The following is a 15,703-nucleotide window of genomic DNA, read 5'->3' as shown; positions in this document are numbered from 1 at the left end:
TCCTCTCACAAAATAAGACCCATCTCCAAATGAACACATGTACTTATTAAAACAGGCCAAGCTCAGAGTTTCTATAATCTTCCCCCTAAATCAAAACACCAATAATTTTAATTTTCAACTGAGTCCACCTCTGTTTCTGTAGTAAGTACAGCTATAAAACAACACAAGCACTTCCAGAGACATACATGAACTGCTTTTACCGTCAGGACTTCACTTGACAATAGCCAAACATTCCTTAACTCTGAGCCAACTAATAAGCTAAAATTCAAAGCATACACGGGGACTCAAGATTTCACAAGACATTTTTCCACTTTTAAAAACAAAGGGACTGAATGGAAACGTATCTACTCATTTTTGCCATTTTCCCCAGAAGTGGCACAGCATTACATCAGCAGAATTACTGCCTGTACAGAGATGGAGGTTGTACAGAAGTTACTCAAACCTAAAGTTCACTCGGTAAGTTCTACAAAAGTACTTATTTCTTGATTCTGAAATGCAGGAGGCAGCAAGAGAGCTGACAGTATTTGTGTTACAGCTACCTACCACCCTCCTGCATTTGAAACAAGCAGCATTAGTGCTCATCTTTCCCACAATAAGAGCAGCAAACAAGTTTGAAGTGTTCCTCAGGACACTGCTCTGAATCCATCACTCCCCAGAGCAGGCTGGCACAGCAGGGCCAGGTCAGCACACGACTTTGGGACAGAGAAAACTCCCTTCGAAAAATTTGCACACATCAGGAAAATGGTTCAGCAAACAGCTGTTCCACAAAGCCTTATGAAAAACTCTCTTCCAGAGTCATTACTCAGCTTTGGAAGGAGTTTCTTCTGGAAGAAGGAATAGCTCATGGAGCGCTGGACACTCGTGGCTGCCAATTAAAGAAACACACAGATGAGCTGTAGCAATCCCCGGCAACGAGCCCCACGCCTCTGCCATCCTCCTGCAAATAGGTGGGTCCAGTTAATTTCCTTACTGACTCCTCAATCTTTAAACTCTAATCATTAAATCATTAAATTTTCAGGCTGGGTTATTATAATCAATGACCAAAAAGTTTCAGCAATTTCATTTAACAGTCATCCAGGACAATTCACAAAGGGAAGTTTTGCTACACTCTTTAGGAAAATTTCTGCTTTCCCTCTAGTTGCCACTGCACAAGGCAATGCCTTAGAAAAGCTTTTCCAATTGGGTGTCCCCATACTGATTTTCCAAAATAAGAGTAAGATTTTGCTAACTGAAGTTCTGGTAGGAAGCTCCAGCCTGATCCCTGAGCCAGCGTGTACCTGTGCACATCCAGAGCCATCCCAGGCAAACAAAAACCTAATTCCAGAGGTTCACTTATGCAACTGGGTACAACTACCTTAACTACCCATGCAAGATGCCACCCAGGGAAAGGGCAAACAAACTTTTCCAAGTCAAAGTTCTCCCTCCTCATTATGCTCAGCAAAAGGAAGAGATTATAATAATAAACACATCACAAGTATCTTTAAAACAGCCAGAGGATAAAACCTGCAACTATTTTCCAGGAACATTTTGCATCACCCTTCAGGCCTTCCCAGGACCAATACTAACTAATGGGATCCTCAAAATAAAAAGGCAAAAAGGTGGCTACAATCTCATTTAACGTGTAACAAAGTCCTTCTGCCACATGACAACATTTAGGGTCACACCGCAAGAGCAAAACATGCTTGGAGAGGTAATTTTGGGAGGACTCTTTAACAACTTCTGCCTTGTGACTACTGTGAGGGGTTGTGTAAGACAAACGTTAACAAACTCACTTAATTCTACCTAATCCAAGTGACCAAAAAAAATTAATTGTGAAGGGCTTTATTTCTCTAAGAAAATGTGTCATTGACAGGAACAATATAAAGAATAATTTCTTGTTATCCAAGGAGATGATCCACTGAAGGATATTGTAAGGGTCAGTCGGTGACAAACCGAACACAGGAATTTCAAAGGGTATTTTTAAAAAAGCTAAACCAAGAGTGAAGTCTGAATGTCTGTATCAAGTCTATCCCACCCTGACTTCCTCCAGTTTTAAAAGACACACCAGAACCTTGTAACTTTGGCTTTAAAGACCCCAATCATGATGAATGAGTTCCTCTCTGATAAGGAACGATGCTTTCCTTCGCAATACCTTATTTACAGGTTAACACAGAATTTACAGATAAAACTACTCACTGTAGTGCAAAGATTATGTGGCGTGAAGTTCCTACACAAAGTCACTTTATAATCTAAAGGCAAATAGAGTATGTTTGTCTTGTCTAAGCTAAAGAGCAGTCTCAGACACAGCCTGCAAGCAACGATGGTGAAGTTTGAAGACTTCTCACGCACAGCTTGGATATTTATAACCTCGCATGCACTGGGCTGTGAAACGTTTTCAGGTGGCTGTTTTCAGATCCCGTGGGTTTCTTTACTGTTTGTATTTCGGGCTTTCTGTAATGAGCACGTCTAATGCTTTCCTGGAATATCACCAGTGTCTTTAAAGATCAGCATGCAATGAAAATCAGACTGCCTGTGTCATTGCCTGACAACAACTGGCTGATTTTGAAAGGAAATTTATACTTCACTGCTCAGAATTTTTTATTAGATTTTAAAGACGGTAACGTAGCATACACCAACGCAAAGAAATCGTTTGACTCCTAGCCTTAAGGACAAAAAGAAGGAAAGACCCTTGGCAAAGCCACAAGAAGCCTTCCCTTTGGATTCACCTCTTTGGCCACATGGTGCCTCTGCTGCTCAACGAATAACTGCAGAGCTGAGCAAAGTTTCTGCTGGTTAATCACCAGCTGTAATCCATGAACTGTGCTGGTGCGAGCGGCATCGATCTGCTCGGGACAAAGGCAGGTCAATATTTGATCATCCTGAAGTGCTCTCGTTAGCTGGGACTGTCAGTCCTGCAGAAGCAACGTTCCCCTCGCTCAGACAAATCATTGATTTGCACGACGCTACAAAACACAGAGCTGAGGCTGCCGGGCCCCGCGCACACCCCTGGCACAGAGGACAATGAGTTTGGATCGAACTCCTGTCACACAAATCGGACCTGACACGGTGCACTGCTCACCAGCAATGCCATTCACAGCTCTGGGCGTTCCTGAACTTCCCCTGCCTGCTCGCCAGGGCTCCTCCATCAAGGTGTATCTTTCGGGTTCTTTTAGCCATCCAAGGTGGACGCACAACAGTTTACAAAGAGCTTGGTTAATTAGCAACTGTCAAAAAGAGCATTTAATCATCTGACTGAAGCTGAGGATACACAAGCAATGGCATCAAGTGATAAAGGAGCACAGCAGCACTAAATTTAAGTACTAGAGGGTTGCAAAATTTTGGCTGGTTGCATTAAAAGCTCTCGGTTTGGTCTCAAGGGAAGCAACACCTCAGCCATAATATTCCCCCAGTATGTACATTTGTACTGTATAAACTCTACGTTAGTTAACAAAGCCTCAGCACAGGTAGCACACCACAAAGCCAAGCAGTGATGTAAAACTTTCCATGCCAATAGGAAAAAAACCTGCCATGTTCCAAAGAAACAATTTCATCAGATTTCATTCCCACACCGAGTGGATTCTTCCCCAGACATGTGACTTGCCATCCACTGAAGTGCACAGTGTCTGAACAGTCTCAAGTGACAGGTTAAAAACACTTCATTTGTACAGTCCTCCCTGAAGACAAGCCTGGCCTCTGACAACACTATTCCTTTCTAAGTGATTAAATACTAGTATGAGATTTTGAAATTTATTTCTAATGCACCAGGACTACAAAAGTCACACAAAGAACATGATAAAGAGGCAATACAATCAAAGCAAGCAGACACTTGAGCTCTGAAAAAGACACTCAACTAACTCTTTATTTCAAGAGTCCAAATCATCTTTGCACACACAGGACTTCCACCAAGTTCAACAGGAGCCACAGCGGGTGCAGCAATGATACCCGACTGGCATGAACACTGCTGGACAGAAGGGTTTGCAGTTTCATATAAATATTTACATCTGCCAGTGTGTACTGAATGCTCATGGACACCAAATGCAGAGTTTCTAATGCTGGGTATGCGTGTCCTTCATTCCACCTCACAGTGCAGCACCAAGCCCTTACGGTGTTTATAAAGAACACTTTCAGCAAAAGGGAGAATATATTTTCTATACATATGCATCAGCTCATTTCAGAGATTTATGCTAAGAAGGCCTCCCTCACATTCAGATCTAGGTCTAAAATGCATTGACAAGGGAGCTGCATTACACAGGAAGGAGACAAGCTGTTGGGAGCAACGCCCTGTACACGTACACATGGACAAATGCACAGAGAAGTACATGGAAACAAAGACAGTCTGCTTCAGAAATCCTACACCCAACCCAGGGTCAGGTTGCAGAGGTTGGGGGTGTGTGTGGTGGAAGACCCAGTTCTGCCAGGCTCGCCGAGGACCCGCAGGGTTTCTCAGTGGAAGAGCACAGCAGCAAAGAGATCAACCCCTGAAAAGGGGCCCATGCGGACGGCGACCGCACTCCCGTTTTCCAGCGGTACCTCTGAGGTTCCCTCTTGCCTGCTAGGTTTAAGTGGAAGGCTCCAGAGAACAGGAGACAGGGATGTAGGTAGTCAGTTTAGATGGAGTCTCAGATGCAGTTAGACACGACTGTCAGCACAACTCTGGGACGAGGAGACAGACGGTTCAGAACACGCGCTCGCCTTCCCGCGACACACCGTGAGCACAAGACTCAGGACGTAAATTACATCACCTCAACACGTGCCAGTGTCCTGCCACCAAGTCATTCAGCTGCTGAGGATGGAGTTGTGGGATAAAGCAATACATCATGACTAGCTACAAATGAGGAAAGAAAAACCTCTTCCCCCCTCCTCCTCAGGAAACGCAAAATAAAACCCATCATCTTTAATCCCAGACAACTCACAAATCTCAAATTTTCCCCCATAGGCAAAAAGATCTGGGTTTTATTTCTTTTTCTTTTCCCCCCACCTTTACATTTGCTAACTCAAAATCCAAAGTCAGAAAAAATATATATATTTAGTCAGAAGTACGTCAGTTACATTTTATTAACCTACTCCAAGGGAAAAGCTCCAGGGATTCACCAGACAAGTATAAAACCCCTTTCAAACACCTAGGGGTTACTATATTAACTTCATCCCAGCAGTCAATCAATGCAGTAAAAAAATTAAAATACTGAAAATGGATGCTTTTCCCCTCTTCCATGTGTCCAGTGATTGCTCCGTTACAGCGTGATGAGGTCCACCAGGTTGCCTTTAGGAGGGGTCATGTTGTCTGGGAAGAAGTTGACTAATGTGTCAAACAGCTGAGTTCTCTGGGCATATGTGTGGTCAACGTCTGAAAATCCTGGGGGAGGAAGGAAAGGGAAAGTCAGTCCTCACAATCCCAAACATTCAGTTTAGTTGGGAACTGTCCATTTAGGAGAAATGTTAACAGTTTCCTACCTCTGCCTCCACTAACAAGGCTGCCAGCTCTCCGTCCCACTACTGTGAGCACATATACAGAGATTATGTCACCCCAAGCCAGCACTGCCATCAAAATGCCATAGAAAGCAATAAACAAATGCCTGTCAAGCTCAGTGACAGCCCTGAAGAAACGGGGGAAGCAGGAGTTCTCAGGGGACTGCTCTGATGTCCCAAAAACAAAATCCGTGCAGCTATTTTTATTTGGTGCCTCATTTCTTCTGTCCTCAGGCTTTTTTCATTATCTTCACTGCCATAACCAGAACTGCTCCTTGGATTGCTTGGAGTTTTCCTTGAGACAAGCTCTGCTGACAGCAGGAGTCCCAACTCAAGAGTTGGTATTTACTCACTCGACTTGCACCTGGTTGCATATTGGCACACAGGAGCTTTGCAAACTGGTTTCTGAAATGCTGCCCCCCAGTACTGCAAGGTTTGGTTTGCACTGTTTATCCAAATCCTACACTGAAGTCCCCAGCAAGAACAATAGGACAGGCACACAATGATTTCCTCCACTTTGGATTACTCCCATTGCTGCTATCTCAAAGGAATGCTTTTTAATTCAGTGGACTCACTCTTCAGTTAATTAGTCAACCAAGTTAATCAAATCAAGGAGGGCTGGGGTTTTTGTTTGAGTTTCAAAGCACCTCTTGACGTACATATCCTCCTATCTGTAAAGCCAAAAATCTGGATAAAATGTTGTACCAAGTGAAGAACTAACTCATCTTTAAAAATGCTTAAAACTAGGGAAAAGATTTGAGGGTGGTGAAGCACTGGCACAGGCTGCCCAGAGAAGCTGTAGATGTCCCATGCCTGGAAGTGGTCACGGTTAGATTGGACGGGGCTTGGAGCAACCTGGGATAGTGGAAGGTGTCCCTGCCCATGGCAGAAGGGGATGTCTGAAGGTCCCTTCCAGCCCAAACCATTCTATGAGTCTATGAAAAATCCAACTTTTTTGAAACTTGGGGTTTCTTTCTTTTAAAAAAATTGATCTTATAGGGTCAACTTGATGTCTTCCAAACCACAGGAACTCAGGAGAACTTCCTCATCCAGCTAGGCAGAAGTACAGTGGGCTTTCTCTTTCCCTCAATTTCTCAGACTGGGAATTACGCCTCCATGAAAACTGAAGTCATTCATTCCCTTAGCAAGAGCTCAGTGACTTGAGGACACCCCAGCATTACAAGGATGTAATTTCTGCCTGTAGCTTTCCTGTAGCTCACCCAGGACGACTCTCTGATATCTCTTAAACAGTTAACTGGACAGAGCAGCGAAACAAATCATGGCTTTGGCTCGGCCCTCCTGTTTCCAGCCCTTCATGCCACTGTTTTCTTCGCTCTTGACACTCTGCCCAAAGAACTCATTCTGCAGAGAACAGAGCGAACCAAACTACTCCAGGAATTGCAGTTATCACAGCAAACAGAGCCGTAGCCATGCTGTGAGATTCCAAAGTAACATGACAGGAGGTGCTTTATTCTGACCAAAGCTTCTGTTTACTTGGGTAAGAGCGAAGGATCAGATGTAATAAGAGACACAAAATGATCCCAGGAGGCACTGGTTTAAAACCACTGATGTTGACAGATGTTTTAAATATGGGCTTGAGGTATTGGATGCTGGTCATTATAAATAACCTCTCAAATGTCTGGGTAGTGGCACTTTGCATATTGAAAAGAGCCTGCAATGTTGATAGGAACTATAACATTTGATATAAAAACCAGGGGAAACTAAGAGTAATTATCAAAGGGAACATCATGTAATTCCTCTGACACACAATACTCACCAAGAGTTGTGAAATCCGAGCCAGACTTAAATAATGCTGAGGCAAGAAGCTGAAACTGCAGAAGAAGAGGTAAAGGGAAAAAGAAAGAAAAAAGTGTTATTAACCACACAGGCAAAAACCCCAAAGGATTCATTGAAGTCCGAGTAGCTTTAGAGTTGCTGTGTTTTCTCTACACAATCCTCAGAACTCCTGTGCCATACACATGAATAACAGCAGCAGGCACTTTCACATGAGCACTACAATTTGTCACCTTGGCACAAGCCAGATGGTTTTTCCTAGAATTAGAGCAGTGTTGAGTCAATGAAAGGTATTTGACTGAGAGCTCTAAAAATCTCATTTTTTTACATGTAATTTTTTGCCTCTTTAGTACAAGGTAGAGTCCCTTCCACACAATAACAATCCCAGGGATTAACATGGTACAGGCTCAGCAGGTGGGGATTAGATGGCACAACAACAGGGTAACTGCTGGAGTGAGCATGAACTTCTTGAACACAGAGAAAACTCTGCCCAGAGAAGCTGTGGATGACCCAACCCTGGCAATGTTCAAGGCCAGGTTGGAAGGGGCCCTGAGTAACTTGATCTAGTAGGTGGCACCCCTGCCCATGGCAGGGAGTTTGGAACTCAAGGATCCTTAAGATCACTTCCAACCCAAACCATTCTATGATTCTAAAGACAACAATCTTTCTGAACTGCCAGAGATCTCGTATCATGAATTTAAGGCAATACTTTCATAACTAAAAATAAAAATTCTTTGTTTGGGAACATCAGGACCATGAACAAAAATGTTTTAATTAACACATTCACGGTTTTATTCTCCCTTCATGTCTCACTGATAGACGGTGACCAAAGTGTCTTCCTCTGCCCCGACTGCTGCTTTCAGTTACCCAAGGAACAGCAAAGCTTAGTGCTTTGTCATGTGTAAAGAAAGAGTTGATTCCTTAAAGCCTTGGAATCTTGTGTCTCCTGCCTGTGTATCTTTTCAGCACACAGCTCGAAGGAAAGGAATGGAGGAAAAAAACAGAAGAGAAGCAAATATGTTCAGGGAATGAGTGGGAAGAACAGCCAGGCATTACATACCCATCAGTTTAATTTCAATTTCAAGAAAAAAATGGGAACACAGACAATTTGTAGGCATGGAGGAGTGGAGAAGGTGATGAGTAGCAGCCAACGTGAATTTGGCAACAACAAGTTGTAGCACATCAATCTGATTTCTCCTATGAGGCAGAAGGCCCTAGGGATGGGACTTGGCAATAGACCTTGTCCATTCTGACTTTCATAGGAATTCTAACACTTTTATATGATATTTAAAGCACATTGTCAAGGCATCACTTAGATTAAGCCAAGAGGGAAAGGCAAACAGGTCAAATAACTTTACTGTGGGTGGCCATCAATGGTTTGACATCAAAATGGAGCCTTGAATCAGGAGTGATTCATCTGTGCCCCAAGGTCAGCACCACTCTGGGTTTTCAGTGATAACCTGCTTGGCAGAACAGGGCAGGATCACCAGACCTTACACCACACTCAGACTGACTGCCAGCATGGAACAGACAGCCTTCCAACTGTTTTTCCACTTAATCCAAATTACAATGATGGATTGAGGTGCATTTCACCAGGGCCAAGAGCAAATCAACATAAAGAGGAAAAATCAGCAATACAAAACAGGTGCAGAGGCTCTGTGAAAAACGCACTTAGGAGCTGCAATAGATCAGTATCACTTTATTATAAAACTGACAAATGCATGAAAAGGAGCAGAATCTTTAAACAAAATACTCTTGCTGTTATCAAGGTTTTAAAATCTCCTCTACAATAAAGTGCCCATTTTGGGATGCCCTGTATCAATTAGCAACATATGAGGAAAGCACTAGAAAAAAAATTAAGTGGTCTGAAAACCAAGTTCTATGAAGAAAGCTCAAAGGAGTCAGGGCTGCAAAGCCCCCACAGAACAACAGTCAAGCGTAAAACTGCCAGAAGTCACAGATGCAGAAGGCTGCTACAAAAAGTAGATCCACAACTAAGTGCAAGAAATACTTCAGTAAGATCAGTTTCAATGTGACATCAAGGGAAAAAACAGACTAAAATAAGGACTGTAGTGTGCCAGGTAAGTTTGAATCCTTTGGGGAGGGTACGGTGGGAAGGTTTAAGAACAGGTTAGAAAGATATGGGATTGACAACTTGCAGAAGTGGGGGGAAGGGTGCAAAGTACCCTCCTTAGTGTAAGGCCTAAGGTTACATGAAATCACTGCAGTGCCACACATGGATTCTGCCGTGAGCCTCATTTGTGACAACAGCTTGGCTTCCCAGCAGCACCATACTTAAACAGCTGCCCAGCATAAATAGCTCCAAAAGTTCCAATAAAACCCGTGGCTAAATCTGTGCAGCTTCTGAGAGCAAATGCCATGCCCTGGCCATCCTTCCCTCCCACACAATTACCTCATGGGCCCGCTGCCAGCTGCCTGGTGGCACACAAAGCTGGGATGCAGCGGATGCCATGTGCTTCCAGGGGCTCCCGGGCTGTCGCAGCAAAGCCCTGCTGGGAGCACAAAGCCACCCTGGGGCTCAGGTGCCCGACTAAGAGGCCAGATGAGCAGGGGTCAGCCAGGAACTTGCTGAACTGAGACCAGAACCTGCTGAAAATGGCCTCTGCCAAATATTCCAGCCTGATCTGCACCAGGCATGATGGATTTTCACGGCTACGAGTTTCTTTGCAGCTTTGTGGGGAAGGAGGATCTTGTTTCCTTCTCCACTGATGGCACCGCTCTTCAGTTAACCTTAAGGGCTGTTGTTAGTTCGGTTTGAAATTAAATTTGTGTATCAGCTCACACTCGAAAAGCAGTTCCTGATGGAAAAGTCAAGCATGTAAGTTAAGAACATCAGTTAAGGACAGTGCTGAGCCTAAGCTGGTTCACTCTGCATTCGTATTACAATCCCAAACCCTACAATATTCTCCCAAAGGATCCCTACTTTTTTCCCAAAGCATAGGACAGTTACTGCTCACTCAACGCCAGGTCTCCTACATAACTATTCACAGCAGATATCCAATGTGCTATTTGCTTCACAAAGTTCAAGCCCTGCTCTAAAGAAGGAATTATTTTCTTCATTGATTTTCTTATCATATTAATTGTTATTGTAACAGATGGCACTTCTGATTCTTATTAATTTTGGATCTATTTGAAACTAACAGTATCTGATTTTTCAAAATATGCAGTGTTATGCAACAGCTTCTGAATTCACAGAAAAGCAAAGCCCTCAAGCAAATCACACCTCAGATATCTCCCATCAGGCACCAGAATGAAACACCCAATTAATGACTATCTAGGAAAAACAATTTGCTTAATATTGCACAGCAACTCTGTTATGGAGGCAAGACCAGAATTCAATTATCCAGCAGAAGCATCCAACTGCTTTAATCACACCACCACCCATTTTCTTCTGACAATCCCTCTGGCTCACTGGCTTCATCCATTCCAAAGAAAAGACATCAGTCCCCTTTGTTACACAATTAACTTCTCTCTCAGAGATCCAACCAACCTTCTGAAGAGAGGCAGGGGTTCCTTGCAGATAAACACATCTGGATAACTAATAAAAGGTTATACTATGGCTATTTTTATATATTTGCTGCACACCTCTGCCTTTGAACAAACAAAATGGTTACGGGGAAATGACTAACTCTCATTTGGGATACTGGGCAGGTTGTGTGAATCAGATACAATTCCTCCTCCTCCTCCTCTGTCATGTGTGTAAGTGCTCAGATCACAGCATAAACCAGTTCGTCAGCTTTGATCAGTCCTCTGGGGCTGGTGACTCCCAGCACAGGCTCAAAGAGAGGCTCAAATCCTTTGAGGATGGAGCTGTTGCTGAAATTGGGAAGGCTGAACGCTGTTTTTGTAGAGGCTCCTTGGCTCCAAAGCCTCTGCTCCTGCAGCACTTGGGCTCTGAGGCTTTACAAAGAATCACAGCAGGACATAAAAGAAGAGAAACAGGCTTTTCTTACCTCCTTCCTAGAACTATTTTTCCCATTTGAGCTTTAATTTTCCCAGAAATATCAGTCTAATGCAGATTCAAACAATACTTCTGGGCCCCGATGGCTTTATCTGTCAAATTTATTAAAGACAAGGTCTTAAGAATGGAAAGTATGAAGCAGCCTTGAACAGGGGCCTCCAGTCTCAGTCTACAAGCAAGTCAGGCCTCAGATTGGCCTCCAGGCCCTTGCTCTTTCTCCTACCATGCTCCAAGAAAAACATCCTGCGAGTTTTCCTTGCGCTTTGTATCTGTTTTACAACAATCATGGGATTGAGCTTCATCAGTTGTTGAATCTCCATGTACAAAATCATCCTGCTCTCCCATACTTGGAAAGCACTGGACGTTTTTTGTGTCATCTTGATTTCTACTGCAGCCCATTTAACAGCAGCAAAGTTCTGGGCATGATTACTGCAGCGTTCAAGGAGCATCTTTAGCTTTTGTACATGCACTACTGATGTTTCTGTGCTTTAACAGCACCTGCTTTTCTCTAAGTACAAAACCTGGCATTCAATTTGATATTTATTTTGACTGTCTTTTTATCTTTAAAAGCCTACTGTTGCAATCTACCACCAAATTCACATCTGTGTGTGACAGAGACCACCCATGCCAGCAGAAAATTTTACACCAACAAATGACACTTTTATACAACTTTTAACCTGTTAAATCACGGGCAAAATTCCCCATTCTCTAGGGATTTACCCTCCTTTTCCTACAGTGACAGGGCTATTAACCCACAGCCAGTAAGAACGATCCACTGACTGGAAAACACTGAACAGACTGAGGAGGTTTAAGGGACTTCAAGCAGAATCACAGTTAAAGAGAACTGGATCTGCATTTGTGGGCAGAGAAATTGCTGGCACACAGCCTGCAGCTACTAAACCAAGCACCCATGCAATACCTGTTACTTGCAGGCATCTACTTCACTTTAGAGTAATAAAAAAGGGAAATAAAAATCTAGTCCTCTTAGCATCCCTAAAATTCACAGCAACAGAATGAAAATCTTGGGGTATGTTCCTACTATCAATCATTCATGCTACTTTAAACAAAATTGGTTACTAAAGCCAAAGTAAGTTTCAAGAACAGTCTGTTTGTTTTCCTTGGCATCCAACTCCAAACAGCTGAACAGACTTGCCTAACTAAGTTAGAAGGAATTACTTCTATTACAAAGCAAGCAAGCCTCACCACAAGGGGAAATTCTGCTTGTAATGGTATATAACACCACCCAGATCTCCATCCATAAAACATGAAGCCATACAGGCCGGTCTCCAGAATTATTGCACAAAGTTGGGGACAAAACTACACAGCCTGGTCCTTCCCAAATTTAACAGTAACCCTGGAAAGAGGGGAAAACAGGCAGGAATTGATTCCCTAAAGTTCTGCCACACTAAGAAGCCTTGCAGCACTCAATGGCTGCAGCCAATCACATCTATCGCCTTCGGTATTAATCAAGATACAAATCAAATAAAGGCAGGGTATGGAGGTGTCTGGGCTGAGAGACACAATCAAACTGGAGCTTGAAATTCGATATGGAATCCAAAATGCCTGCGTCAGTCCTCTGGAAAGCACAGGAGCAATTTGAAAATGCAATGCCAGAGCAAAAAGCCAACTCGATGTGATAACCGGAAGGTAAATTGACGTCAACTGGAAATACACCCAGTCAGTACCAGCCCAGCAGCTGGCTCTGTGCCACCACCCTGGCAGATCTGGCCAGTGTAAAAAAGCTTTGGAAGTTAAAGCTTTATGACCAGCACAATGAATAACAATCATAATTAAAAAAACCAAACCAAAACCCAAACAAAAATAGGGTCCCAGAAACTGTTAAATGATTTTTGGAGATGGCTGGAAGCTTTAATTGTGCTGAATGGTGAGTGTTGATCCGATGGCCCAGCATGACAGACAGAAGCTATTGGATTTTGTTTGGACCAGACATTAGGCCTGCAGAGAAAGAATCCACAATATATTCACTCAGCTGGATCAAGCTATGTAAGCTCATTCACTGGATCATTAATGTTCAGAACACCAATGTGCTCTCTGAAAAGGGGTAATTCTTTTTTTCAAACATTTTATTCTATTTCTACCTGGTATGATACAGCTACTACATTCCCCCAAAATCTCAGAGGAGCCCATGCAGTCATGTAAATTCTCCATTCCTACAAGGTGGACAAGTTGAACACTGCACACTTAACTGGGAAAAGGAAAAGCAGGATATTAAAGGCTTTCTTGTGCCAGATGTGCCCATCGTGCAGCTTTTGCAGCAGCTCCTGCAGTCTGTCGGTGACAGGAGGCAGCAGGAACTAGGAGAGGAGCTTGCTCATCACACCACAGCTGTTTGCTGCTCAGGGAATAATAACAAGGCCCAGCCAGCCATGAGATGCACGATCTCCTTAGGAGTAACTGGCTGAAGAGAGACAGGCTACCAGCACACAGGTGGGACACGGAGAAAAAAGAGACATCAGGGAACACAGGACACATCTTACAGGAGTGGGAGGTAGCAGGAGGGGAGAAGAGAGCATCAGAATGGGGGCTGTATGGTATGGCTTAGTACAGGCTCAAACAGGAAGAAGAAACCTTGAATTCTGTGTTCAGTTTTGGGCCACTCACAACAAGAAAGACATTGAGGGGCTGGAGGGTGTCTAGAGAAGGGAACAGAGCTGGGAAGGGGCTTGAGCCCCAGGAGCAGCTGAGGGAGCTGGAAAGGGGCTCAGCCTGGAGCAAAGGAGGCTCAGGGGGGACCTTGTGGCTCTGCACAACTCCCTGACAGGAGGGGGAAGCAGGGGGGGTGTCACTCCCAAGTAGTAAAACATAGGACAAGAGGAAAGGGCCTCAAATTAAGGATATCAGGAAAAAATTCACCAGAAGGGTTGTCCAGCTCTGGCACAGGTTGCCTGGGGAAGTGGTGTAGTCCTCATCCCTGTAGGTATTTAAAAGTCATATAGATGTGGCACATGGGGACATGGTTTAGTGGTGGCCTTGGCAGTGCTGGGGCAATGGCTGGACTTGATCCTAAAGGTCTTTTCCAACCTAAATGACTCTGGAAGTGTTACCACACTGGGAAAATGGTACATATTGGGGGAAAAAAAAAATCTCCTTTTCTACCTTATGAAAAGCAGGATCATCTGTTGTATTTCCTATGCTAGAAATGACTGGAAAGGATGTGAAATTACTTGATATGGGACAATTTGAACAAGAAACCATTTAAAAAAGAACAGAGTGTCACAGCACTTGAATGTTTTGTTGGATCACATGTTTATAAAAGCTGATTAGAATTTATGACAGATGTGATCAGTTCCAAGATCCTGATAAGAGTAAACTTTTTTTCTAGTTCTAACCATGCAATCTCATCCTGCGCACACGTAAGAAGCATATTCTCCCCCAAGACCTTTCAGTGTCTGTATAATCTTTTCTTTAGCTAAAGTAGCAAGTTAAAGCCACCAGATTAGGTGATTTAATCCAGGGACTCAGCATGGAATAGAACTGCCCCTCCTCCTATCATGATTTTATAAAAGGAGCTGTTGAATCCCTTCCCAAGTCATTAAGGAAAGAAGACAGCAAGAACCACGGACTTTTCCTTATCTACCCATCAGGAGCTGAACGCTGGCACAACTCAAATTCCATGTGAAAATTAATGCCAGAGTCAAATCAACCACCTTATCTGACACTTCTCACTATTTCTTTAATCTGTTTTGTAAAGTGACATGCACTGCAGTACTGGAATCAAAACAGGAAATGGGAACAAATTCCTGGAATAAATAAAGAACATGCCTACTGGATAATATTCAAGAGGCAAAGGACATAAGATTTTAAGGGTAGCACGCAATGTATATATATAAACTACTTCCACAAATATTGATCATCTTTGAAAAAACTTTCCCTCCCCAGAGATGTTGAATGTTGAGAAGCCAAAAGGCAGCATGAGTAAGTTTCTATTCCCTTTCCAATGCACAACCAACTACAGACTGGTGACATTTCAGAGAGTTTACATTTCAATTAAAGCTCCCAAAATATACACCAGCATACTGGAATTAAAACAAAGGCTTAGTCTTCACTCTTAGGAGTACAAAAGCTATTTTATCTGGACCTGCAGTTGTTAAATGACTGTTTCTAAAACAGTGTGAACTTAAGTGCAGAGAAATACATGATACAGCAAAGTGTCTGGCACCTGCAGAGCTTTTATAAACTGAATAAAACTCAGGTTTAAGAGGCTCAAAACTTTCAATGAGAACACAGCTTAAATTTCTTTAGGACAAGGATCATTGATCCTCACCTCCTTTGTCTCCTCGGGGTCCGAGTGATCCACGGTTACATACAAATCATTCTGCAGGTACTTCAGTGCACTGAGAGGGTCAGTTTGAGCTTTCTCCTCAAACCTGCAGAGAAGAGACAGAAAACTTGAGCAAAGCCATTTCCTTTAGAACTAAGTACTACTGGTTCAACAAAGAGCAAAATCCTCATAACAATCAC

General features: G+C 43.3%; 1 protein-coding gene across 2 annotated transcripts in view; it reads right to left on the bottom strand.

Annotated features, from left to right (window-relative positions):
• Positions 1-5,004: 5,004 nt before the first annotated feature.
• MKLN1 (muskelin 1) overlaps positions 5,005-15,703 on the bottom strand; it is a 93,784-nt gene continuing 83,085 nt past the window's right edge. For both annotated transcript variants that reach the window (XM_082280176.1, XM_082280177.1), the window contains 3 exons: positions 15,507-15,609; positions 7,223-7,277; positions 5,005-5,332 (listed from right to left, as the gene is read on the bottom strand). In XM_082280176.1, the coding sequence (XP_082136302.1) occupies positions 5,211-5,332; positions 7,223-7,277; positions 15,507-15,609 (280 nt within the window). In that variant the 3' untranslated portion in view covers positions 5,005-5,210. The remainder of the gene's footprint in view (positions 5,333-7,222; positions 7,278-15,506; positions 15,610-15,703) is intronic.

The sequence above is a fragment of the Coloeus monedula genome (genome assembly GCF_965178545.1).
Source record: "Coloeus monedula genome assembly, chromosome: 4".
NCBI classification, from domain to species: Eukaryota; Metazoa; Chordata; class Aves; order Passeriformes; family Corvidae; genus Coloeus; species Coloeus monedula.
The sequence above is the reverse complement of the archived record's forward strand: the minus strand, read 5'-3'. Positions and strand labels throughout refer to the sequence as shown.